Raw genomic sequence first — 26,498 nt, 5'->3', positions numbered from 1 at the left:
ATCTCTTTGGAGGGGGGTAAAACACTGACATCAATTTTTGTCCCTCTGGAGGGTCCTGGATGATTCAATGTCCAGATGCACCATTTCTATTCTTGATCCAGGCCCTTGACACAGAGTTCAGGGGATCTTAGAAGGTTTACCGTTTACCGTCCAGGTGTCAATGGTGAAGAATGACGTAGCTACAAGTAGTACTCCGCAGTTAAACTTACTTAGCTTATCTTATCGCGCCAACAATGGCGGGGCTGCGGGGGAACTTCGCCCTAAGCACTGTCCCAGACTTCCCAGAAAGCTACAGTGATTGATATGACCATCACAATCATGCAATGTTGATATCGTGTTTACGCCGTGGACGGTAACAAAAAAGGGGAACCCAAATCTCGCTGATTGCCTGGAATTTTCAAATTCGAACAACCCAATCGAAAATCATCGGCCCGTACGAATCTGTCTAGTATTGCGCAAACAGGAATCTCAAGTCCAAATTTCTCCCACATTGCTAAGCGGAAATATGGGAATGAGGGATATGGACGGGAGGGTGTTGTTAAATATGGAGAGATTAGGTATACTTACACCTATAGCAATGTGGCCCAAACGCATCAACCCTACGAGAGCCTGAAAAAAAGCAGTCATATTTACGAACGACCAGGCTCCCACATGACGTTTCAAGTCCCCTTTGAAGGCCTAGATTATCTTCTTTCACGATCGCATTGCACACCGTGGCCTTGGCTTTGTTATTCCTATTCGCCCGTTCTGCTAGATATCAGAATACTATGTATTAAAAAAAAAAAAAAAGTGAAAATGATGGACGACACGTAAAAATCCGTGGAGGAACGACGCAGCAAAAATATCTGCATCAAAAATCTTCTGTGGGCTAGTTCTTGTCTTTTAATCTTGTTTTCCCGTCTCCATTTCTTCTTCTGTCAAATATCCACCTTTTACATCTGGAAAAGCAGGATTGCGCGCCTCTATCTATAGGGCTAGACGAAGATCCGTCGGACGCCATGAGCGATGGAGGCGTTTTGAGTGGCTTTGTGACTTCCTGCACTCCTTTCCATTACTTCCGAAGGGAGAAATGGAATGATCTGGGCGGGTGCTTGTCCTAGCATAGGACATAAATTATATCTATATTTATATGTATATATGTATGTAGGCAGGGACTCGAAGAAGCTGTGGCTCCAGTCATTAAGCACATCTCCCGGAATATCATACCTTTCTCGGGCTGACTACTAGTTAACAACAGTGATATAAGGGGAACATCTAATTGGCAGAGTAAAAATCAGGAATTGAGGAAAGGAAATAAAGAAGAAAAAGAGAGAACGGATTGCCGCTAGCAGTTGATCACAATAGCTCGGGACTCCGTACGGAGAAGGCTGGCAAACGTTGCCACCAGCTAAACTGGTTTTTTGGTTATTGATCCCCCTTGGTGACGGCTAATGACGGGGATGAGGCCCGCCAACTAAGCACTCAAGATACTGTGAGATAGCTGAGAAGCCAGTCAAGCCGTCAATTTATCACTGTGTGTTTCTACCTGTAAGGTGGACACGCTTCTGGTAGAAGAAGCGGGGGATACAGGTATTTGTACAGCGTAAGCCGCAAGTAGAGGGCTCAAGTCTAGATTTCTAAAACATACTGCGGGGTATGTAGTTTGTAATTACCACGCAGTAGTAGCTACAATGTTGTTGTGAGCAGCTCAAGCTAGCTGCGCGCACAGCAGGCATGTTCCTTGCAGCAACAGTGGCACTTGGATTCTAGACAGCCCGAGAGTATCAGGGACAACCTCAGATTTTAATTGAAATTACAATACAGAGTACATCGTTACATCGGCGAGATGACAGCTACGAGGTACTGTACAATACATGGAGTACAAACCTGTTTATTAGATAGTCGAACTGTACTTCTTGTAGCATAGATAGTGAACACAAAATGTTATTACAAAGAAGAGAAGCGAACATGCTGGGGGAAAAAATATTTTAAGTAAATAAATAAAAATGTGAACACGTTGATCTGTGTAATGTTCCACAGGTGTCCCCTCTGGCTTCTCCGTATATTAACTATCCACTAGAGACAAGTCTGTGCAATTTTTTATTTAGAAAAGATAGTTACTTGATCGGAGATTCGGTTACTTATAAGAGCACGTGAGAAATACATGTGCTTTGTAATTTTGGGATTGGAATGGAAGATGATGGAGAAAGAAAGATGGATATGAAAACATCGGCCACGTATTTGAGAGTATATACAAAATTTCGAGTATGGGTAAACAAGGAAGAAGTGTATAATAGTAATTCAAGTTACAGTAAATGATCACCTGGAAAATAACATGAAATACCACGTCCTGATTCAGAGGTATCTAGTACTTCGGTAAACAATAAGTGATGTATGGAGGCGGGGGCGAGGAAAATCTAGGGAATGAGACACATTAGTGGAATATTTTGAACAGGATTTTCGGACGATAGAAATAATAATTACTCTCATAATGATAATAGGAATAGTAATAATACTGGTAGTGATGAACAACCTGCAGCTCCATTCTGCAGAGCAGGCAATTGATAGCGCCACAGGCTTAAGCTTCATAAAAAGGAATGATAGGGTGGACCAGCTTTAACCCCGGTACTGCATGCAAGCTCCGTTCGAGGAACGGCTTGGAAAATCCGGGGAAATGTAGCACAAACCAGACACAAACCAGAGGGGGTTATGGCAGAGAAAAAGTTAAAAGCAAAAAATAAGATAATTATATACTTTTGGCCCAGTACAGTATATATACTACAAAAGGAGCAAAACAACAGCATTGAAAGCGAGCAGGAGTTAAAAGAGAAGATCAAACTGTCTCTTACAAGGAGCGCAACGCGAACATTAGGATTTTTTTTTTTTTTTGAAGGGCAAAAACTCACTATTGATGGTTCCTGGGAAATCTTGATCATGATCATTGATCGCCCTCAGACGACGGCTTTCCCCACACTCATCTAGAGGACGAGGCCGGCCTGGGCCAAGGGATCGAGAATAGCCTTCTGCCATTAGGTTCATGAAAACTTGCGTCAGTCTGATTGGGGATTTTAAGGAAATCCCAACACTTGAACAATCCAGCTCGCCGAGTTTGAATCTTGGTCAGCGAGCATCTCGATAAACACGAATCCTGACACTTAATCCGAGATTCTAGCTATCATGGTGAAACAATGCCAAAGAGAGTCCGGAGTAGGGGGGCACCAGAGAACGCTCGGGGTATGAGATCGCTGGAAAATGGCGGGGCTGGACTTGGCTAGGCCATACCTGACACCAGCTAGACAATCAAGAATCTAGGCTAGCAAGTCTGCACTGATTCCAATTCCGCTCACTCCATGCTTCTCATGAGACATCTTGGACCTGTACTATTGATACTGTACGGAGGACATGTACAGTTCTTGAGTGACTTGGTGACTTGTGGCAAAGCATCAGGAAAACCAAGTCTTGACATATCCCTGCGCCTCTTCCTCCCCTTCCTCCTCCGCCAGAATGTATGACGGTTAATATGTCTCTTTACGCAGGTACCGGGTACGCACACACCCACCCACAAGCACATTGTCGTACGGTGCCTGAGGAAAATACTCGTCTCAGACCGAGCCCCCTCCATCTCCATCACAAAATCATGTTCTGGGGATGGAAGTGGGTGTACGAAAACGTAAATGTGTCACTATGAGTGAAAAAAAAAATGCTTGCACATACATACGTATCTGCCGCTTTCGGGACGCTGTGCGAAGACGTTTTGTGTTTTTTTTTTCTGTTCCCCGCAACATTGCCCGCAAACGCGCAACATATGCAGTATTCCTGGTAGGGATCAAAGTCGCTAACTCGGGCCCTCAGGTACGAGATACATAGTCGTGTCAGTGTAGCCCAACGTACTATATTGCTTGGGGATTTCTTATGGCAAAAAGGGGGCGGCACAAAAACTAACACGTAGACGGAAAACAGAATTCAAAAATTTGATTCAGGGGTGAGCCAGTTTATGTGTTTGTCAATTGCTCAATACTCGAAATTATGGCAGTTCCTTTTAAAACTTCTAGGAGGACAAACGGCATAACCCAAAAGACGGACTATCAAAACAAACGAACAACACCAAACCATGTATTTTTACCATTGAGCTACGAGAAAAATTTCTTTTGCTCCGTACTGATCAAAGAAAGGAGTTTACATAAATCTCATGACCTTCAAAGCGACCAGCTTTGCCTGCGAAAGCGAGCCAAACAAATCTCCAGAAAATATGCAATGAACAATGAAACTGGCCAGTCAATCCGCAGAAAAGGTTAACGCATACAAGGCCGCATCTGCATTTCTTCATAGTAGAGATCAGCGATATTCCGCCAGTTAAAAATAAATAATAAAAAATAAAGTCCATTAAGAAATAACCATAAAAAATAACCGCTCACTGGCCGCCGCCACCACCACCACCACCACCGCCCCGCAAAAGAAAGAAACGAAAAGAAAAAGTGCACATGACGAAATCTAACTTCGCGCTGATGATAAGTGGGTTTTTTTGTACTTCAAAGCTTGATTCTTTGACTTTCGCTCTTCCGTTAACGGCGTCAATTTGGGTTCGAGCTTCTGTTGGCGGTAAGTTCCACCCCTCATGTATATATCAACCACAGAAGAATGTCTATCTCAATGCGCTCAGTGGAAACACTTTTCCACAAGCTACATTTGAAAACGAACCAGTTGGAACCACTGCGGCGAAAGCAGGAATACCTAGTACATACACCTTCCAGCAGCTGATGACTATCGAACCAACCTCAGTACCAGTTGGTTTACTAAAAAAGTGGTTGGAGCAGGCCAACTTCCTATGTTATTAAGAGAACCAGCTTAGAGCAACAATGCAAAATCCCGATCCCACAACACTGGAGCCCCTGTGGCGAAATAACACGACGACGAGCGGGACGGGGTTCCGCACAGGAGATCTGGTGATGTGTTGTATGTATCTACACTTGAAGCAAGCTTGCTGGGGAGGTGGGGGTTGGACATTTTCATGCCAGGGCGCACGAATTGGGCGAAAATGATGAAAACGCTGAGATATTGATATCCCACCCCATCAGCTAGCCACGATGAGTGAATGCCGACACATTAATACATTTATCAGTTACGGAATACACCGAGTTGCCGGTTGCATGCAGTTGGGACACTCCTCGTAATTACTAGTATGAACTATGGGCCTTGTGGTGCACAACCCCCACGTTCACATCCAGATGAATGGTAGATTATGTTGGATGATACACGGTAATAGTGATAATGATGATGGCCCACTAAAGACAGCAGAGCATCTCTACAGCGCACGTAACTGACAATTAACAAAGCTGACTGGCGCGGACTGTTGGTGCTGCGATACAGTAGCACACGTTGCGGTGCAAATGCGTTGGATTGGACGATTTCGGGCAAGGAGTCCGTATATGGGGGTCAGCTTGGGTATGGGTTTTGAAAGCATCTGCTGGCTAAGAAATGGACATTGGGGGGCCTTCCGATTTGCCCTATTGTTGTTATTGTTATTTAGATGGCGCAGCGCGGGGTGCATGCCATGTAACCGGCCGTCTAAGTTAACCCCCAAGAAAATGGTTTCCTGTCAGAATCAGATGACAGACTGGTTGAAAAATATCTGAACGAAACATTCATCGAGGCCGGAGGCGGCCGATCGCAAAACATCAGGGAGATACAAAAACGAAGGGCAACGTGCCACAGCATACAAAACATGCACCTGGAAGCCTTCAGCTCCGTTCGTATCACCCTCCCCCCTAAAAATGACATACCCTGGTCCTATTTAACTAATGAGACCAACTTGAATCATGAAAATAAATACCCCCAAAGGCACAACCTGGGTACCCGCATAGCCACATATAACCAACCACCCATACCCATAGCAGAGAATGAAACCTGTAGGAAAGAAAGGAGCAAAATGAAATCTAACAATAATTGCATTTAGACATGGCGTGATTGGAACCATGCCATATGCGCATACAAGCCTCGGAACCAGTACAAGAGATACAAACATAGCCTACATTACATAGGGTAGTATGTATGTTTGTGCCGTCCCGAAGACCCTGCATTCCATGCGAGTCTGGATAATGAAATGCATCGGCGTCTGCTCTCTGGGGTACAGGCATACACATATGCATACAGCCTCCGTCCCCGGATTTTCATCAACTTGTTACTCCACCCTCTTTTATTGAATGGGCTCTTCCATCCCCACTGGCCGCAATGTTCCTACTGACGCGGCACTGCGCGTACGTCACAAAACCAGCCCTGAAGCCTAGTTAATACCTGATTGATTCCTGTCGTCTGGTATGCATGCACGTAGGCGCGAGGAAGGAAACAAACAATGGGGAAAAAAGAGACAGATGCAAGGTCCGAGAAAGAAAGAAACAGGATAAAGGAGGGTTGGTTAATTAACCCTACCTTTGGCTCTTCCTAACATATACACACAGGTTATGCTGATATCCTGCTGTGCGGAGTAAGGTGATGGAGGCGGGTCGAGAGAATCCTGGGTTCATATAAGGTGTCTGATGTATGTGCTGCATCTGCATTCTGCGCGCCGCGAGAGCAAGCGGCGGGTTGATTCAGAGATGTGGAGTTTTCAACCAATTGTCGTTGGAAGAGGATGAAGATATTAGGAGGAGGGCGGAGGAAGGGTTAGAAGAGGAGAAGGTGGGGGCTGGAAGAAAGGACAAAGGAAGATAAAATGAGCAAGCTTTCTCATTTTAATTAACCCCTTCAAAGGCCCTGTAAACATAATGATGGAAAATAAAACGTGAAAAAAAAGAAAAAGAAAGTAGTCTGACTTCCTTCAAAAAGGCGATCCGCCATATGACAGAAGTCGATATCAAAGAATCCATATGAATAACTGTCCCTCCCAAAACTGCAGGTTGGAAACAAGGGAGCGGCTCGATTTCAGTAACCTCGCAGACCCTGCATGCCGTGTAAGTGCTGTCGGTTTGATGCTTGACAATGGATAGAAGAAAATATGCAAGGTAGATCACTGCTTCGCATCGCGTTGCATCATGTCATAAACATCATACCGGACCGATGATAATCTCTTTATTTCATTGTTTCCTTTTCTTTCTGCTCTTCAATCGTTCATTCATCCATTCATTCCTTTGTTTTTGCTTCCTTACCTTCAACCTCCTTGCACCCCTTATCTCCAACCAACCCAACAACCCAAATGATTGAGGCTTGGTGGCAAAGCAAGGAGCCAGAGGAACTACTAACTCACAAACCATCCAACAAACGCAACCTGAAAAACCAAACACTCGCATGTGACATGGAAGAAAGTAAGAAAATCGAAAAGAACAGAAAGAAAAGGAATCCAGAGCCTGGTGGTGGCGAATTCCCGCTGGAATCCTGAGCAGAACCAACAACCCAGCCACATACCTGGACGAAAGGGTAGAAAGCGGACATGAACAATTTCATGATTCAAAGGCGATAAACAGCCATCCCCTTCATCATTCGTAAGAGAAAGAAGATGTTGAAGAAACAAGAGGTAGAAATAAACCCCATTCTTCCGTCCTGGGATGTCAGATCAAGCTCAAGTGTCTGTCGGGACGTTAAAATCACACCATCCTCAACCCGCCCGCCGGAGCCTCGGTTTCTCCCGATACCGCCACCATCAATCGTAGTCATCATCACGCTCATGTTCCATGTCCTGTACATAGCACAGAACTTTGTAACTTCCCAACGACGACGAGAAGACTGAGCCAAGATACCCCCATGGCATGTGGCATGCATGCCGCATCGCGGAGCATTATTCACAACAAGCAGATGACAGGGCACGGTGAGGAAGTGAAATGCCAACTCATCACTTCCAGATCATCCATCCATACGGCGGGGCGGTTTGATCACTCTGATCACGGCGCAAGAAGCAAAGCGGTCAAGCCCTGCGGCTGCCTGCGGAGTGCGGGGCAGCCAGCCAGAGCCAGCGCCAGCGCCAGCGCCAGCACCAGGACCAGGACCAGGCCTTCCGACTCTTTTGTTTTTGTGGATTGTTGTTCTTCCTCAAACTCCCGTGCAGCATGATATGATATTGAAAACCCTCTCCCCCGCGTCCGTATCTGCGCTCATCGAGGTCAGCATACACAGCCACCTGAGCGATGCGTTGGCGTCTTCCTTCTTCCAGATTTTCCCATGGGGCGTTATTGTTCTTGAGTCCTTCGGCTCAATATGTTTTTCACTTATTTCCCCAGCTCGTGACGGACAAGGGGTGGCGGGGTAATTCTGTCGTTGGCTACGCGTTGGATATCTTTCAGCTAGGCCACTCTCGTCAGGCCAATTTACAGAATTGACATCGTGGACAAAAATGACATAAAAATGCAAAGTAAAAACTATTGTTATTATTATTCTTGTTATTATTAGTGTTGTATTCCACTTTTCCCTTAGTACAGCAGACGCGACACATATATAACGTTGAACGCTGGAAGCACGAATAGCAAAGTTAAAGCATGTATGGTGGTAATGGTAATGGTATATTTAATATGCAACTGGCAAGATAAGATACATACATGAAAGCGAGACATGAGAACAAAAGCGGGAAAGCGCAAGAAGTAAAAACACACAATACACACAAAAAGACAAATAGGGCTATGACCACCGTTGATCTTGCGACTGTTCTTGCTCCGGCTGAGGGGAAAAAAAAGAAAGGATCCTTGGGGGTGGGGGTATCTAAAAGGTCGCTGGTCTGATAACAATACTATATATGATGCTGGGAGGAAGACAGCAAGATGCTTGAGGTAAAATAAGGACGTTGGATGAATGGATGAGCGATGGGAAACATGAAAAAGAAAAAGCAAAAACATAGATCCTTCCCAGGCCAGAATTATGCATGCAGTTAATGACAACTTTGAAAAAAAAAAACATCCGTTAAAGACAACAAAATAAATAATAGACAATTAAAAATTAAAACAATCACCAGCCCTTGACGTGATATTCCCATGGGCCGTAATCGAAATAGTGATTCCACGAATTATTCTTGGAGGTCTCCTTATCCCGTGCGGCTGAGTTAGGCGCAGCGGCGATATTTTGCGACTGTGTTTGTGTCTGCTTCAGGCCATTCAGTTTCATATTTGTCGTGCTTGGATACTCCTGCAGATTCGCCATGTCGTGTGCTGTATGCCGTCGCTTGAAGCCCGCGGTGACCGTGGTGGACTTCTGTTGCCGCTCCCAGAGTAGATGTCGTCGTAGTGACTCCGTCAACTCGGTGGCGAGCATGTTTCTTCGGGTTGTTCGGGGCGAGTGGGCTGTTTGGTGTTGGTAGGCGGGCATTGACTTGACGATTATGGGTTTTGAGCGGGGGACGTCGGGGCCTTTCATGGTGAGGGTGTTCTCGTCACTGTCTGGGGAAGCGGCGGCGGAATTTCGCGTGGGAGAGGAGAGGCGCGATTGTTGGAGGGCTGGTGTCGATCGGGAGCCTGTGGGAGCTTCATTCATCCGTTGCGGTTGGTGGATCATCATTGTTAGCAGCGAGGGGCGCGAGACGAGGTTCGGTCGCGAGTCGACGCGCTGGAATAATTCCTTTTCATCAACGCTCGATCGACCACTTTCGGGAATCGAGTCTTCCCATTCTGAAGAATCATCGTCATCCTCGATGGCGCTCTCTGAAATCTCCTCATCGTCATCGGTCTCGATCGCGTCCTCGTCCTCCGAGGCTTCAGTAATTGGTCGGATGGGTGATCTAGAACTCATCGAATTTTTCAATACGGCCATCTTTTGCATGGTGTCAGCAACTTGATGTAGACCATCTGATAGCGAGCTGCGTTGTTGCTGTTGCTGCTGTTGTTGTTGCTGCTGTTGCTGCTGTTGCTGTTGCTGTTGTTGGAGTGGTTGTTGGGGTTTCGTCGTCATGCGATCCTCAAACGAGCTCTCGTCGTCACCTGATGAGCCACCCAGGGTAAACATCCCACCCTTCTTCTTGAGCGGTGAGCCCTTTTGTGTCACAGCTGTCTTTGAAGGAGAGGAACTTGTTGATATTTGTGGGTGTGATCGGTATGATGAGGAAATTTGTGAAGGGGAAAATCCACGGACAACGCTGGATGACTCTAAGAGTCCTGAGGACGAGACACTGGTGTCAGAGTCTGCTTGAGGAGCATGATCACTTTCTAAGGCTTCGAGGGCAGCTGTAGAACATGAATCTGACGATTGATGAGGGCGGACTTGATGTGATTCTAATAGATCAGGGGTGGGAGTGGGTGAGGAGGCACGGGGTGTAATGTCAACCGTGGCGGTAGTGGTAGTTGTAATTGACGTTGAGGGCTGAGTTGGAAGAGTAGGCAATGACAATGGTTCCAAATATTTCTTCTCCTTTATATTGTAAACCATTCTTTCTAATCCTAACGATGTGATGTGCTTTTCCTTCCCTCTGCTTATACTCAATGCTGGTTCCTCTTCGAGGATGGCTGGCTTGACGTCCAGCGCCCGGGGTGCGTTGATGTGGCTCTCAATTCGATCCGCCTCATCTGAAGCGGCAGATTCCACGCTCGAAGACAGCTCCGGAATCTCCCTAGACTCACATCGTAATCGCCGGACCTCTAGAGGTGTAATTGCTGCAAGGGGCGGCTCAACACAGAACGTTTCTCTCGTCCATAATCTCCAACTCAGGTTTTCTAGCCGTCGTCCTTCCTCCATGTAATCTGCACATTTCGAGAAAACTATTTCACCGACGAAGCAACATCAGTATACTGCGCGTCAGGCTAAGTCTCATCCATGCCTTTCCACGCCCACAGCCCAAGAACGTGGTAGCAGAAAAAAGAATCAAAAGGGCACTCACCCATCCACATTCCATGTAGCGACTCCGCATTCCGTGTATCCACCTCATGAATCTTGGCTGCGTCCACCGATAGAACCGGTGAGCTTAATCGTGAAGGCATGATTCGCGTAGTCAAAGAAGAATGGTGTGTATTTTCGAGGCAAATCCGATTGTCCGGTCGCCGTTCAATCCAGCGATGCTTCTCCCAAGCAATATTTCGCAGTATCTGCTCTCTCTCTCTCCCCGAGTCTCTTGTCCCCAGTATTCCTTCCTTCCTTTTGCTGGGGGTTCCAGGTGTCCCTTGAATGGTGCCGACACAATGGGTTGTGAGTATAGTATGCCAGCCAGATAACGCGGCAAGGCGTGAAAGTAGCCTGAGTATTAATTTGTAGTGTAGAAATTAACGAACGTATGCTATAATTCGTATGGTGTCAATAGACGGTGGTGGTGGTAGCTGAACAGGTGGCAGTGGGAGGCCGCGGTTATTTATGGCAAAAGTTAGTTTCTCGGGAATTACTCGTGGCGAAGGACACAATTCGGTAGAGCGGAGGCAGGAGACTTGGACACGGTAGGAATTCGGAGGCGACGAGGTTGAGCCAACTGAATAATATTTATGATTCGATCCAGGAACTAAGCCGGAATCAAAAAAAAATAAATATAAATTGATTAGAATTATTATGTATGGTAGAAAGCGGAGGGTGGATTAGTGTGGTAGATTTCTTATTTTTTGGGGGGGGTGTGTGGGAGGATTTTCGCGGGTAGAGATAGGATATTTGTAGCCAGGGCGAGGACCAGAAGTGATATGCCAGATGACGACTGGGGGCCAGCCAGGATCCAGGGGGAGACAGCGACAGCGAACACCGCAACTCTGGACTGTGCTCTTGTAACTGCAGGGCAAAGTACCGGGTACATGCGCTGGGCTGGTAATGATCGATCGTTGTTTCGCTGCGTGATCACGCACGTATCGCACGTATCACATGTATGGTTAGATTACAAACGCGCCAAACAATCAAAATCCAAGAATACAAAGATATGTACGGGGAGGGCATAAATACATAAAATACATAAATACATAAATTACAGTCAGCAAGGTCACGGGGTGTTGTTGCAGACAACCAGCCATCAGCTTCCCCACAAAAAACAGGGCGTTTGGACTCTGGTCCCAATCAAAAGAAAAGTAAAAAAAGAAAGGAAAACCATACCAACGGACGGTAATGATCATGGAATTATCATTACGTGGCCTTCGTTTGGAAATACGCCCCACAAAATCCTAATCCAAGCCAGGAAATCCTCACAGGGCCGAAAAAAGGAAACAAAAACACTGGCTCGATTCCGGTTTGTTCCTACTCACCGTATTGCCTCATCCGCAGGTTCCCCGTTTCCCATTCCCTCGACTTGTACCGGAGATCACGAGGCGGTAAGAAAAGCAACTCTGCTAAATAATTACTGATACTGTATTAAATATATATGGCATGTCAAATATATACAAGGTTGCTGGTATTTATGTATCGTATTTGGGATGGCAGGTACCAGTATGTCAATACGCAATATTATAACCGCGTCCAAACACGTTGGTTATTGCAAACAACACTCGGTCGTTGTGTGTACAGTACAAACATGAATACATAGTGCATGTACTTCTGGCCCTTGCTGGTCCCCTGGCCCCAGCTCCCCCAAGTACCCGAATCAGTGGACAGAAATCATAATCTCGCCAGGGAAGCACAGAACCCGGCCGAGGGACAGCTTACTGTTCCTCGGGTAGCCTGATAGGGAGAGGTTACAGGTCTCACCATACCCCATTCCACGTAACCGTATCATCATTTATGACATCTCATTCCCAAACTGGCGGAACGGGGGATGTGGGGGCCCGGATTCAGGTCCAGACGCCCAGCTGAGAAAGCTTCAGGACTCAGGAGTCAGGGCCGGCTCACATGGTCAAAGGCAAAAAGGCAATAAAAGCCAAAATCCCCAATTTGCAATTTTCTCCATGGACAAAGCATTGACATTTTCGCCATTCCGGATCGGGCTGAACCCGCCAGAGAGGTTCCTTTCTTTCGCGGGTTTTGCTTTCTTTCTCGCCTTTTCTTTCTTTCTTTTTTCTTTTTTCATTCTTTGATCCATTCATCACCCCGGATTTCAAAACCCAAAACAAACTCATTAAAACCTCATACGGAAAACCATCAAAGTATAATTAGCAAGGGGAAAGGGGGGGGTAAGCAGGGTAAAACACTAACTAACTCGCACTTCCAACAAACAAGCGACAGAAGGAGACGAGAAGGAAAGCCGCATGCGGCTGACACCGCCCATTCTTCCACCTCCCGTGACCCCTTAGTTCTCCGACTCCTGAGAACGGCCATCACCACTCATCACCTCTCCACAATAATCAGATACATCGCGCGATCCTGGCACACTTAAGCCCGCACCGAAAAAGTGCGCGAAAAGGGAAGAATCATATGTAGTCATAATGTATCTTGTAGCGTGTTCTATGAGCATCCTAGCTACCTTCTAGAGTATATGTACTGTAAATGTCTCTGTATCATCATTCTATTTATTTGACCCTGTTCCCTGATCACAATCGCGATCCCCTGGGTCATTATATCATCAATCAAAATCAAGCGCGAGTGTCAGTCAGGAACGCACTCGAGTGCTCCAGCCGGCACACAACAGACAGCAGGCAGAGCGGTTGGACGCGACGTGCATAACAAAAACAACATTGCAGCTTCGTACCAGGGCTCGATCCTAGCTTTGTCTCTCACTGTTCTGTCACTTGATAGATATTTCGTCCCGCATGGATACTATGGATGCAGGGAGTGAAGTGGGTGAAGGGCAAACAAACAGACAAAGCAAGCCAGGAACCCCCCGTTTGTTCGTTTGTTCGTTCGTTAGTACTGAACTACGGGGGTAACTGACAGGAAGTAATCTCACAGAGCTGCGTACGCAGGAGCAAATGCACGATCCCTCCGCCGTTCGTGGAGAAGCAGGTTTTCCTTGTTCCCCTAGATTGCCCAAAGGAGAAATTCGGACGACAGTGAACAGGCCAGAACCTTGCTCGCGCGCCTATCTTTCGCCTTCAAGAAAAGCAAAGTCCCTTTTCTTCGCACCCCCCACCTCCCTTCCCCGCAAAAATGTCAGATCTCGAGCCGGGGTCGAAAAAGCATCATGAATCATGCATTGTTGCTTGATGATGAAACAGACCACAACAAAGGCCACATCATCCCATCCAACCAAACAGAAAATTATTGTATACTAGTTAGGAGTATTGATAACATTACTCAAGCAAGCATCATTCAGGCGGCAGTTTTTTTCCATCGATAAAGGTCCATAGATGACCTACCCATCAAAGAGGTGAACAGCATGGAATCGTGTTATTACTGTTTCTTTCAACCAACCCGTCTCCCACTCCGTGCCAACCTGTTAAAAGGGTCGTATTAGCAGTAATAGTCTGTTTCAGCAAACTCACTGGGCTCCTCTTCTTCCTTGTGTCACGATCGCCGAAATATCAAAAATTAAAAGCGCAGGCTCTCCTTCGTCTTCCTCTTCCCCCTCTTCTCCTCTGAAAAAATTTGAAACCAGCGCCAACACCAACTGAACTTCAAACTCCTGTGTTGTGTACGTGTGGGTGTGTGGGTGTGTCAAACAACCCTGTTGATATGATAATTCACTCCATAAATGATGGTGATACAGATATGATTACCATCGCCGTCCCTTCAGTACCCCGGATTTTCATCGCAGCCGCACAGGGGGTATGTACAGACACAGTTCACCCCCTCCACGGACAGATTCATAAATGCCGAAGGCGGCTCTTTCCTCAGCCTTGAATGAATCATGGCTCAAGGTTTCAAGTTCCATCGCGCGTCCGCCATCGCCAAGAGCCAAATGCCGAGTGCAGGGATGTGCAGGAGCGGTATCTTTCCTTGATAGTAAGCACTCAAGAATATATATCTCCGAGACCGCTACCTTCCTATTCGATGGATGTGGGCTTGCCAAGAGAGGTCGCTACCGTACCGACATCACATGGCTCTGGTGTAGATGCAAATATATTTGTAAAGTACTCCGTACAACGCTGGGATTTTCTGTCGATGCGATAGAAAAGCTCCCAAACCAAAGCCTATTTTTATTTCTGCTTGTCATGTTGAAAAGCTTTCCACGACGGATACGTTCACCATGATTCATTCATCCCGTTTAGATCCAACCGGCGTTTCAACGAATAAAAAAAAGAAAACCAAAAAAAGAGAGCCTGTCCCCCGCTCCACCAGGCTATCTTGTGTGGACTAAAATTGGCAACCCTACGCTTACAGCTTCGACCAGAGAGTAGCACCGCCATTATCGATACTAGTACTCTGTGGAAATACCACGATTTATTTTAAAGTTCCATTGTTTTCTCAGCGATTATTATTTCATTTTTCTCTAATGGAGGTGGAAGGTTGGTTCATTGTAACTATCTAGCGAGCGCAACACTGTTCAAATAGGTATGGTCACGTGGCATCAGCAACCACGAGGCATGCCAACATTCTAATGGATAATTATTTATTATTTTCTATTTTATTTTATCAACGGAGTATATTTCAACTAAACAACTGCAAAGACTGCTTTCCATTGTTTTGTTTTATTTTATTTTATTTTATTTTATTTTATTTTTTATTTATTTATATATTCATATATATTTTAGAAAATGCGGGGAAGGTGGATGGATGGCCTAGAACTCGGAAGTCTCCAGCGAACCTGGCTGGCTGGAATACTGTCAAATCGCGCTCCGTCTCTCTCTCCCCTCTCCAATTGGAAGCAAGAATGAAAACTAAATAAAAATCCCAGCATTGACATCCAATCAAACCCCGCGGACGCGGTCATGCACTCGCCGCCAGGAACCATGAGGCGCATATTGACTGAGCATGTTTCGTGGCCAGGCGGTTGCCGATCAAACATGCCATCACCTAACGGCGCCGGCCCGCCGCCCTCAAGGACGAAGGCTTCGGATAATGGAATTCTAATCCCCGACCTCGGATGCTGGAGTTACAGTATGTCCAAAAGGGAGTCCAAGAGGGTATTTTATGGCCGAGGGAGGGGGATGATAGGCTGATATTTAAGTATTATCACCCTAGTTTATTTTATAATTTTTTACTTGCTTTTGATAAGTTATGTGGTGAGAATGTAGTGGCTTGCCGGAGAGAGAGAAAAAGTAAAAAGAAAAAACTTTGTATCTCTTTTTCTCGCTCCTTTTTGAGTCTTGCAACGATCGCTCACTCACTGGTCGTGATTCTCACGGGCGAATAAAATGCGTCAAGAAGTTGTATCCCTCTCTACTATTCTCTCTCGAGTGATCACCGATCACTTTTTATTCCAATGCTGAGAGCTCCAGCATGGCGCCAAGCGATCCATCCACACATCACACTCTATGTGGTATGTGCGATGGTCGGCGTCGATGTGACGGCGGGAACAATGTCGGATGTACAGCCACAACGTTAACTACTGCTAGTACCGTGTTGACGCCACCATCACCACGATCACCGGGTTTGTCATTGATGGTTGGTGACTGACTGATTGATTGATTGAATTGATTGATTGATGGAGACGGTAGAAATCAAAAACCAGCCGTTCGCCTTTCAGGGGCTCAACACCGTTGGCATGTAGCTCCTACTGCACAGCGGCAAACCAACCGATCGACTCTCCAAAATCTCTTCAGTTGAGGGTTGCCCAACTGGCACGTCAGTGAACGGCATGACCATCTATCTACTCTAACGAAGTATATATAAATACATGTATAATAAATACATTTCTGTCCCGTGTCCGAAGGATACATACATCCTCCAAGCGCGGCGCCAGCTTTTCTTTTTCTGCGGTGGTCGCGTCGCGCCGAGAGGCGTGATCAGGGCGTGGATTTTGCTCGGGAGTTTTCCCTAATTCATGTGTTTCTTGACGGCTTGAAAGGGTGACCTCCGGGTGCTGCCGAGAGGAAATAACGGGCTTAAGAATATAATGATCAATGCGCCTGCGTTGGCTTTTGCGGAGAAGGGGAGTTTCACCGCCTATTCAACTGCAAATCACATGTGTTCATCATTGGCTGGGCGTATCAGGTCACGCACCACAGAGAAAACTTTGGAAGAAAACACGGCCTCCGACCTGACTGGCACAGAATGGACAATAACGGACAAGAAGGTCATGACACGGGTGAACTTCTTTGGGGCCGTTCTTATGATTGAATCAATGTAACAAAAGGCGAAAGACAACGGCTCTATGCGGTTGTCCTTGCCCTTGTGATGTGGACGGCAATATGGAGCACTATGGATAGAAATCAAACAGACGTCCGTAGCTATCAATCCATCATTGATTAATTAATTGATTGATTGATTGATGTCGAGCTGACATGTATGTGCAACTGCCAACTCCTGACCTCTGCGTTGGCCAGCGTATCCCCCTATCGCCCCCCTCCTCCTCCTCCTCCCGCTGGCACGCGTTCCCAAGGGTCGTTTCTGTTTCGGGAATTTAGACGAAGCGAAGTCAAGGAAGGATGGCCGAAAGAAAAGAAAGAAAAAGAAAGAAAAAAAATTCAGTTGAATGCCGACCCATGTGGAATCAGGCCTCACAACCAGGATGACCCATGCCGATAATCAAAAAAAATTCATCGATACCCATCAGCGCGCCTCCCAAGTCCCACCCAAATACTTGTAACGGCGCGGCTGATGAGTTAAACGTATCTTGTTATCCTTCTACCCCCTTTCCAGAACATTAGCCACGGGGACAATCAGCGCGGCTGGGAGCGGAGGTGCGGATTTCATACCTCCACCCGACGCCCGTTGTAGCGAGCTTGGCGACTTTATCCCGACAGGCTGACAGCACTATGCAATAGCCGAGCAAGGATTGGGGAAAATCCTGGGTAAGAACTAAGAAATCAAGACAATTCTATTGATCAATGACGAGATCTGCGCTTTCACGAGGCCAGCGACCAGGGATAAAACCCCATGTTGAAATGCATATGTACAGAGTAACCCTACATCTCGGGTGAGTTAGTGATAAGGCTCCTTTAGGGTTGTACGCAACATACGCAATGCTTAGTGCTAGCACAGCAAATTCTCACCTCTCCCCACTTTCAGTTCCTGAGATACAAGTATTTGTCCGAAGACTCGGGGATGGAGTGTTTTCCCCCCACTTTTTGTTGTTCGTTCCCAAGGTTTATTATTTTTTTATTCTTCCTTTTGCCATGTGGGAAATAATGTTCACCCATGCACGATGGTACGATGCCCTGGAGCAATACTAATACTAATATTTCAAGTTTTCGTATCGTTGCTAGGATGTCGAATTGAGCGCGGCTATTTCTTTTGCCCATCATCCCGGGGAAAATACAGCTGGTTCTATTTTACGACAGGGAGGGGTTACAGCCATAATAAGTAAGACCATGCATGGTTCAGTAGTTCATGAAAGCCAGTGAGGTACTGCGTAGGTATGGACATTGAGGAGAGGGTGATATTTTCAAGCCTTTGTCCTGTGAAGAATCCCCCCACAGAAATAAGGATAAACATCAACCACGAGCAGCCGAAGTGGAGGATGAAACCACCAAGCACATCGCATGACACCCGTCAAAACGGGGGGGATTTGGGTTTGACCACCCCCATCTGCAAGGAACCGATATGAATCCTACCTTCCAGCTTCGGCTAGATCCCAGTGCTCACACAGCTCCGCTCTTATTGTTATTACTATCTTTCCTACGATCTCATTACTACGGAGAACTCTTCCCACAACCACTCTCGGGGTGATGGAAGCGGGCGAGTTGTTGGACTGCGAAATGGCGTTGAGTTCGCTCCATTCTCTCCTGCTTTAACCCTGTCAATCAATCAACCCACCCTTGGTGGGATCGCCTAATCGCTTACCCTGGAAGCTCCAAATGCTTTGGGAAATGATGGATGCATGGAAAAAAAAAAGCTCACTAGATAAAGAACGACGATCCGCGGCGAGGGAGGAGCAACATTAGGATGTTCCCTCGTCACCATGGAGTCCGGATTACTGTTAGTTGTTGAAATATTAATACCAATAAATACACATATCAGTCTGTAATAGGAATGTATTCGTATTTCCAGAGAGTTTGTCGATACGAAAAGGATCTTTTATGGAATGCTAATAATATCATATGAAGGGAGGTGAATCCCGAATCCCGTCACGCTCGGGCGAGGGGTGACGGAGATCAATAACTGAGAATTCTTTGCTGCGGCTTCTCAGGAGCAGAGTGCTCCGGCACCCGATAAACGTTGGTTGGTGGCTGTCATTCCACCAGCGAGTTACGCCCGGAAGACAACGGCTGCAGCATCAACAATATGCTCGGAAAATACTGCGGAAGGATGGAATCTCATCAGCAAAGTGGAGATCGGGATGAGAGCCTCCCATCAACCTCTTGCCCTCCTCCCATCGTCAAGAATGACAGCCCCTCCTCCACTTTTCTTCCTTTCCGGCTCTTTTAGAATGTACGTTCCTCTGTATTTTCCCTGTCGATGTTCGGAGGCAAGCGGCCACGGCAATATTGAAGCCGGAGGGGCTCAAGGCGACAAAAAGATAGATAGCCTCGGCGCCCTGTCACAGCCTCGCAAGGGCCTGGGCCTTGGTGCCCAAGTTCGGAACCGGCGCCGCGCGGCTATGCCCGCCGGCTAATCTGACACGTGGTTTGTCTGGGTGCCGATCGGGGAATATCGGGGCACACTACATCTCACGTGATTAAAGTCGGTTTGACACGGAGCCCAGACCCTGACGTTTCGTCACCTGACCATTGTGAGCTGCGAGGTGACAAGCCACTTGGATGAGGGGGAATGAGCGTCAGGGTTCAGAGTTACGCTGACAAGGACCGCAACGGAATATTTTGGCCCTGCTAGCATCCAAGGGGCCAAGGGGGCATGTGGATTTTGAAGTTCTCTGGCGGTCTCGCCGATCCACGACATGGAAGTGTCTAGGCTAGCTGGCGGGCAGATTATTTCCGCCAGGGATGATCGCCAGTAAATGTGCCTATGTCTGTGATTGTCACCAACCAACCCGCAGAGTGCCAGTATCTCGCTGGGAACACCGCTCCAGAGCTCTCCGGCTGCTCTTTCGGGGACGGAGCCAACTGATTCCCGGTCCATGCAGGAAATAATACAGCATAAAACAGTCTTATCTCTCAGAACTTTCACAAAGAATTCGCCAGTCAATAACCTAGCTGGCTGCCATTTCAACAAGACCACCAACAATATCCATGGGAAGAAAGAAAGGAGAGGATAGTGTTCATGCTGTGATAGGTGAAAGGGACAATAAAAAAAAAAACGCCCGCCGTATCTGGTAACCAGTTAACTAACTTAACTTGGCACCAAGTTGACTCAGCACCCATCTCGCAGACCGTCGCAGTCGCATCAGAATTCTCCCTTTTAATTTGAACCTCTTCATCAGGGAAATCAACTCAAGCTATGATGCCCTATTGGCTCGTATGTGCTCATCAAGGCCCCAGACCATTGGATGTTTCATACCCGTTTTCCAGGTACAGCTGCGAATTCATATGTCTCCTGGCTGGACAGATATGCGAGGGCTAGGGCTAGAAAAAACCTCTTTGTTTTCGTCCGGAATTTTGTCCTTTTCACGCAGCATCATTGTTCTTTTGATTTTCCGTCCTTTGTTTGCATGAAAACCAAAAAAGAAGGGCTTTTTTAATTTTTGCGTGGGAGAAAAGCAAAAAAATAGGTTACGGGGAAGGAGACCAAAGCGTTCCTACTGGTCAACTTAGTCATAAAAAATGAATATTCACCCTATCTATCACATTTCCAAGACAAGGCCGAATGAACAAATTTTTCCTTTTGAGGAATTTCGACTCAAAGCAACTTTTTGTTTTTTCCCTCCCCTTTTGTCTTCTGCACCACCTGGATCCGGATTTTCTCCCCTGGCAGCAGAAGGGAGCGCTGGGCGTTGGACACTGAACACTGAACACTGGACAGGAGTCGGAGCCTGAGACGTCAACAGCCACAAAGCCCAAACGGTCAGATGCGCGAGTGATGCAGTGTGAATCAAATCTTAACACAACACGCACTGCAGAAATGGGCGGAGAAGAGGGAGCTGTGGGCTTACACGTTATACTACCGCAGGTGGTGCTGGGGGTAGCTATTGATGATGATGTGCCTTGCAGCCTCAAGCATCAACTTTCCCCCATCTCTCTCCTTTTCTTTTTCTTTCTTACCCCCTATTTTTTATTTTCATTTCATTTGCTTCTTTTGCACCTCAATATACCGGACAGTCGGGTTTTAATCGTCGGGACCCATCCCGAGATCCCCGAGCCCGTGTAATGATTCTTATTGTTGTTGTTTTTGTTTTCTAACGCGTCGATATTGTTAAGAATATTGAATCTTAGTGGTCTACACGGGGAAGGATTGTTTTACAGTCGTTCGCTCATGAATATGAGATACATGACGCGCCGTGCTGTATGTAAACATTCATACGCATATACACAAGCACTTCGTAATTTTCATTTTACATTTCACCTCCATCGCGCCTGAAGTAAAGCGCGCATCATCCCGCGAATACACAGCGGAAATATGGGCGCACCTTGTTTTACATGCCCCGGAAAACATCCAACATGACATCACCGCTCCCCCACTTTTACGCCATAACCTGTAACCCGGTACATCCGATAAAAATTCTTGCTGGAGTTAGGATCGAAACCTCCAGTAGTGCTATCAACCAAGGCCAGCGAGAGAGGATTCAAAGGGGGAGATGGGTGAACAGCAATTAGCAAAACCCAACTCTCTTAACCCAGGCCGCGACAAATATATGTAACTGTTCTATGCTCTCGTTTCTTTTTTTGGAAGGGAGAATAAATATAAGATAAATGACGGCGGGACTAATCCTCGTATTTGCCAGCTCCTTTGAATAGTTTGTTCCCTCCCAGCTTGTGATCCTTGTGACCGATATACAAACTCACGCCTGCGACAGTGACACGTTCGATGGCGGCCGAAGATCTGTCAGAGATTGACAGTCCGAGCGTGCAAAGTTAACGAGATGGCAATGGCGCACTATATATTATCTGTAATTCCTTATTTTTCATATCTTTGCCTTCTCGAATAGGTCAATGCGTTTTCGTTGTGTCGCTGCGTTGAAAACCTATTTTTATCTCCTAGTAGCATTAAAGCTGAGCTTCCACTTGGTGGCGGCGATGGGAGAAGGGGTGTAGAGCGAGGGTTTTTGCGGAGGGGGCAACAAAAGGAATTCTTCTCTGTGAAGAGTGGATAGAAGGTCATGTGTGTGGTGTCTGGTGCGGAGTTGGGCACCCTATCAATGGCGTTGACTTGATATGGATTCCGTATTAGCCCATAGACAGTGAAAGCGCATCGACCCACTCCCAAAAATATCCGTGCTTGGAAGAGTCATGAAGCTGTCCCGTGGTAGTGAAGACAATAACTTGCCATGAGGGCCTCGTCTTCGGGCGAGCATATTTTATGCTATTAGCTCCTGAGCCAGTAAGAAGGCCGAAATGGTCGGCAAAAAAAAGAAAGAAAGAAAAGCTAAAATATGTTCTTCCCCAGACGAGATAGCTCCAACAGCTACCAGTATGTCACAACAAGTTGATGAAAATGAAATGCAATTTTCACATACTTGAGGATGCGGACGAATGATTTTCTATTTGCATCTCTCCTTAGTAGTTACCTGCATCTAGTTGCATATTCTCGGAAGTGCCAACTTGATTTGGGCTTCAAGTTATTATACTAATCATCAATCATTTCTCGCTTGGACTTTGTAACTAGGTTAAAGTTAAGCTTTTCAGCTAAAAATAACCTTATTTGCGTCTAAAAAGTTGCCAAGGCTGACCCCAATTACGTCAACATTTCCCCATAAGTTAGTTGAGTAGCTATCAAAAAATAGGTCAATTCATACTATAGGGTCAATTGGTATCATGTTTCTATGGGATATCATGAAAAATCGGTCCTCCACCTTCAGGCTTAATGGAACACTGTACGCTACTTAATCTTGTCTTTCCAACAAGGAGATCGTCACGATCAAGCTTGGGTGAAAAGTCCGTAGTCAAAGCGCCCAAAGGCAAGGTTACGGGTAATCCTGCTGGACAAAAATATTGCCCCGTCGATTATCCTATATATAATATTCTCGCCCGTTCCATATCCTGTCTAAGCTATTTACCATGGTACAAAGTGCACAGGAGGGTAGATATATCAGACCCTCCACTCCTACTCCAAACTGATTCTGTCACCAAGGCCTCTTCATGGTTACTCTATCCCTTTGGATTAAAGTCGTCGAATAGGAATCAACATCCCGGTCAAATCCGTTGCAATCATGAAGTTCAAAAACATCTTTCAAAAAGACGACCTGGAGATGGAGAGAAGAGCGCCCTTGCCTTGGATCTCCAATCCAGTGTCCCTTGGGGTCCAAGCTCAGGATGAGGAAATCGTCCTGGAATCCGTCTCTAAAGTGGACACATCTACGGAAACTTTGGAGGATATACAGAAGGAGGCTCCCGACAAAACAAACTCTTCTGTTTTCAAAACGCCCAACACTTTGCTGGTTGACCTGTTCTATGACCTGTTCTTTGCCGCCAATCTGGCAGGCTTCACACTGACACATGAAATAAATAATACTGGAGGTTTGTATCCCCAGTCATCAAACAGTTACTTATCCAAGATGGACGTTAACGTTCATTCGAATAGGCCTAAAATCGTATGCCGGCTACATTTCGTTGCTGTGGTTCGTCTGGGTCCAGACTACGTTTTTCGATCTCCGATTCTATACCGACTCCGTCCTGTCACGGCTATTCAAAATCCTGCATTTGGGGGTTGTAGGCGCCTTCACTATTCTGGGACCTAATTTCGATTCATCAAGCCCCACGACAAGGACGAATCAGTACCAGAACACTAGCTTCGTTCTTATGTCATCGCGAGTTATCCTGGTTCTTCAGTATGGCTCCATCTTATGGTATATAAGAGGATACAAACGTGCAGTTCTTCCAATTCTGATGGTTATTGGTGCACTCTTTGTTACTGCAATGTCGTACATGGGTCTCGCATTTGCTGCAATAAGATCTAGCGGGAATCTTGCCTTCGTTGCATGGTATGTGATTGGGGCAGTGGAGGCAATATTTATGGTATCTATATCAAGCTTTTGGGAAGTGCTTAGTTTCAAGGAGACTGCTATCGTCCAAAGATTTAAGAGCATGACATTGATTATCCTCGGAATAGGCTTTGTTGGGATGGCCAGAGCGGTAAGTTTCCCCCTCTTCTTGCCAGGGAGCGTGTAGCTGATGCAAATACAGGCCACCAGAGTTGCCCAAGATATAAGAGATATTACTAGCACGTCAATTGGCCTTATGATAAGCTACTTCTTTGTTATTGTAAGCTCCTAGCACGGAAGATAAACTTTTACCAAGTTTCCTAACAGATATATGGTGTAGTATTTCATCTATACGATGTACTCTGACCAGATCCCCGAGAACTGGTTTAGCGGCATCCGCCAGCAAATATGGACACTTGTGCATCTTCCATTACACATGGGAATACTTCTCGCCGTTGAAGGTTGCCGTGGATGGATTATGTGGGACATTGCCAACCATATCATCGAGGGAGCTGCCCTTCAAGCCCTCTTGGCTTTAGACGCACTGGGCTTACCGCGAACTCCATCCGAAGCAGAGGCTTTTGTCACCGAGCTTAGGATAATCGTCATCAATCTCTACCAGCGGCTCCACTCCGGAGAGCCAGTGCCGGATTTCACACCGATATACGAAGGGCTTCTCTCCCTGAACCCCTTCGACGAAGATACTCAAGTATACGTGCTTATCCAAGAGTTTTTCAACGACATATACTTTTGGGTTATGCGGGCCTTTGGCATCCCTGTACCACGGTTAGGAAACATCGGGCGTCAAACTTTCGAGGAGCAGAACAAGGTCATTTACAGCAAGTTTTACGTACTGTTTGGATACTTCTTCATAGGGTCTGGGTTGACGCTTGTGCTCCTTGCACTTCTACGTTGGTTGGGCAAAGCGCGTAGGACGCGTGGCGAGATGCTGTCCATTGTCTTGATGACTCTGCTCGGGACGGGTGTGACGTTTATCTCATTTTTCATCCCAGCTGAAAAGAACTTGAATGTAGAGGTACAACCGGAGGGGCCGTTTTCAATCTACTTGAACAGTAGGTGGATCGTGCCGACTGTGGCGTTGATATATGCGTTTGGTAAGTTAACAAGTTGTCCAGAAGACATACTCCTTCATACGTGGTTTTGCTAATTCGGATGTTTTGCTGTAGTCGTTGTGGTTGATAATTTGATTATTTGGATCTCGCACAGACGCTGGATCAAGCGTTTACCTAGTAGTTGATTTGTCACCCCTGCGATGTCATTCATCTCGGTCTCAATAGATCTGAAAAAAAAGGCATTGACTACATGGGAATGATACTATATGTCAACGTGCGCTTTGTATCAAATTTCGGCCTTTCTAAGGCTCCAAATGCGTGAAAGAGATCCTATGCTCAAATTACGACTTTCCCCCATCCTCTCAGAACAAGAAAGAAAAAAGAAAACGTAAGAAAAATAATATATTTACATGTTGAAATAGTTGTACCAGTAACTGATTATAGGCATTAGTTTTGTGTTTTGGTTCCTGTATTCAGTTATGAGTACTAGTGTTTAAGTGTTCATCTGATTTTACTTGTCATTTTATCAGTGTCCTTTCATCAGTTGTCGGTAGTAGTGTGGTACACGTAGTTGATATTCAAATGGACTGTACAGACTATCCATTCTTACTCATTACAAGGTAACAGTATCGGGTACCTGAGAGCTCAGGCCCAAGTTAAGGATGCACGAACAAAAGGAGACCGTATGTCGAAATGGCTGTCAGGATCAACAAATCACTTTTCCCAGAATGTTCTCTTCCGGCGGCAACGACGAAATATCGGCCCTTGATTCCTGTGACACAATGTGAGGAGATATCAGGTGTCAACATGGGGCCGGTCGATATTTCAATTCCCCAATAATGAGTCAAAATATGCTCATCCGCCCCTTTGATGTTCGTGTCGGCGAGCCACTATGAGAACGTATATTCAGATCATGCTACAAAACTGTTTAGCAATGGGCAAATCACGCGTATGCTTGGGCCGGATTACGATCTTGGAAAAGGAGGGACAATGCCCCTGTGGCGGCGCTTTGGTTCTTAGAGAACTTGTTCGCTATCACAATCACGCAAGTTTATACCCAATTTTCGCACGGAACAGACATAGCTCTTCTCCGGAGTTCGAATGTAAGGCAGAAACTTGGAGGTCGCACAAGTGGCGGGAGAGTCGGAATATCGGACTGCCTTCATTGCTTGCTGCCGTAGGGTAAATGTATAGAGACTTCTATCGGAATCCGTAACGTCGATGGTGGCCAAACATGGATGGGTTCTGATTAAGCCTTCTACCAATAGATATCTGATGTTTTTTTGAATACCTTACCGACGCTTCAGAAGTAGCCTGTTATGTCAGGGCAAACTTCAGATGTGAATTTACATATTTTCTTCGCTGCATGTGTGTCGAGGTTGGTAGGTTAATAAAATCTCCACCGAATCCACCACCAAAGACTAGCACCTGTTTCATCACACAACAGTTCTTATTTATTCCCTTTGAGCGAAGAAGTTGGGTATCCATCAGATATAAAATTGGTGGCAAATCTCCTTCTAGATGGATAGAATATCAGGGCTCTAGTTACATTTTTTTCGCTGTCCTATCATGTAATAATATCGAATTTTACTCGTTTCATAGTGCATGTTTATTTGCAAAGGACCAGTGGA

General features: G+C 46.1%; 7 protein-coding genes across 7 annotated transcripts; 4 read left to right on the top strand and 3 right to left on the bottom strand.

Annotated features, from left to right (window-relative positions):
* Nucleotides 1–233: 233 nt before the first annotated feature.
* Nucleotides 234–1,227, top strand: HCBG_03055 (uncharacterized protein; the record flags this gene model as incomplete). The annotated part of the gene is made up of 3 exons (XM_045430104.1): nt 234–269; nt 365–557; nt 1,148–1,227. 3 exons carry the CDS (start codon nt 234–236, stop codon nt 1,225–1,227), a joined length of 309 nt encoding a protein of 102 aa, XP_045289999.1.
* Nucleotides 1,228–4,835: 3,608 nt separating this feature from the next.
* HCBG_03054 (uncharacterized protein) lies at nt 4,836–6,263 on the top strand (the record flags this gene model as incomplete). The annotated part of the gene is made up of 5 exons (XM_045430103.1): nt 4,836–4,932; nt 5,347–5,421; nt 5,580–5,725; nt 5,933–6,021; nt 6,251–6,263. The coding sequence occupies 5 exons, from the start codon at nt 4,836–4,838 to the stop codon at nt 6,261–6,263; spliced, it is 420 nt and encodes a 139-aa protein (XP_045289998.1).
* Nucleotides 6,264–7,725: 1,462 nt separating this feature from the next.
* On the top strand, nt 7,726–8,215 carry HCBG_03053 (uncharacterized protein; the record flags this gene model as incomplete). Its single annotated transcript, XM_045430102.1, has 2 exons — nt 7,726–7,777; nt 7,812–8,215. The coding sequence occupies 2 exons, from the start codon at nt 7,726–7,728 to the stop codon at nt 8,213–8,215; spliced, it is 456 nt and encodes a 151-aa protein (XP_045289997.1).
* Nucleotides 8,216–8,427: 212 nt separating this feature from the next.
* HCBG_03052 (uncharacterized protein) lies at nt 8,428–10,862 on the bottom strand (the record flags this gene model as incomplete). The annotated part of the gene is made up of 2 exons (XM_045430101.1): nt 8,428–10,643; nt 10,763–10,862. The coding sequence occupies 2 exons, from the start codon at nt 10,860–10,862 to the stop codon at nt 8,905–8,907; spliced, it is 1,839 nt and encodes a 612-aa protein (XP_045289996.1).
* An 8,438-nt stretch (nt 10,863–19,300) lies between these two features.
* On the bottom strand, nt 19,301–20,762 carry HCBG_03051 (uncharacterized protein; the record flags this gene model as incomplete). Its single annotated transcript, XM_045430100.1, has 2 exons — nt 19,301–19,423; nt 19,489–20,762. The coding sequence occupies 2 exons, from the start codon at nt 19,837–19,839 to the stop codon at nt 19,301–19,303; spliced, it is 474 nt and encodes a 157-aa protein (XP_045289995.1).
* A 2,261-nt stretch (nt 20,763–23,023) lies between these two features.
* HCBG_03050 (uncharacterized protein) lies at nt 23,024–25,396 on the top strand (the record flags this gene model as incomplete). Its single annotated transcript, XM_045430099.1, has 5 exons — nt 23,024–23,330; nt 23,395–23,945; nt 23,997–24,074; nt 24,135–24,909; nt 24,982–25,396. 5 exons carry the CDS (start codon nt 23,024–23,026, stop codon nt 25,050–25,052), a joined length of 1,782 nt encoding a protein of 593 aa, XP_045289994.1.
* Nucleotides 25,397–25,523: 127 nt separating this feature from the next.
* Nucleotides 25,524–26,033, bottom strand: HCBG_03049 (uncharacterized protein; the record flags this gene model as incomplete). Its single annotated transcript, XM_045430098.1, has 2 exons — nt 25,524–25,757; nt 25,938–26,033. 2 exons carry the CDS (start codon nt 26,031–26,033, stop codon nt 25,524–25,526), a joined length of 330 nt encoding a protein of 109 aa, XP_045289993.1.
* Nucleotides 26,034–26,498: the final 465 nt, after the last annotated feature.

Source organism: Histoplasma capsulatum (genome assembly GCF_000150115.1).
Source record: "Histoplasma capsulatum G186AR genomic scaffold supercont2.3, whole genome shotgun sequence".
Taxonomy (NCBI): Eukaryota; Fungi; Ascomycota; class Eurotiomycetes; order Onygenales; family Ajellomycetaceae; genus Histoplasma; species Histoplasma capsulatum.
The sequence above is the reverse complement of the archived record's forward strand: the minus strand, read 5'-3'. Positions and strand labels throughout refer to the sequence as shown.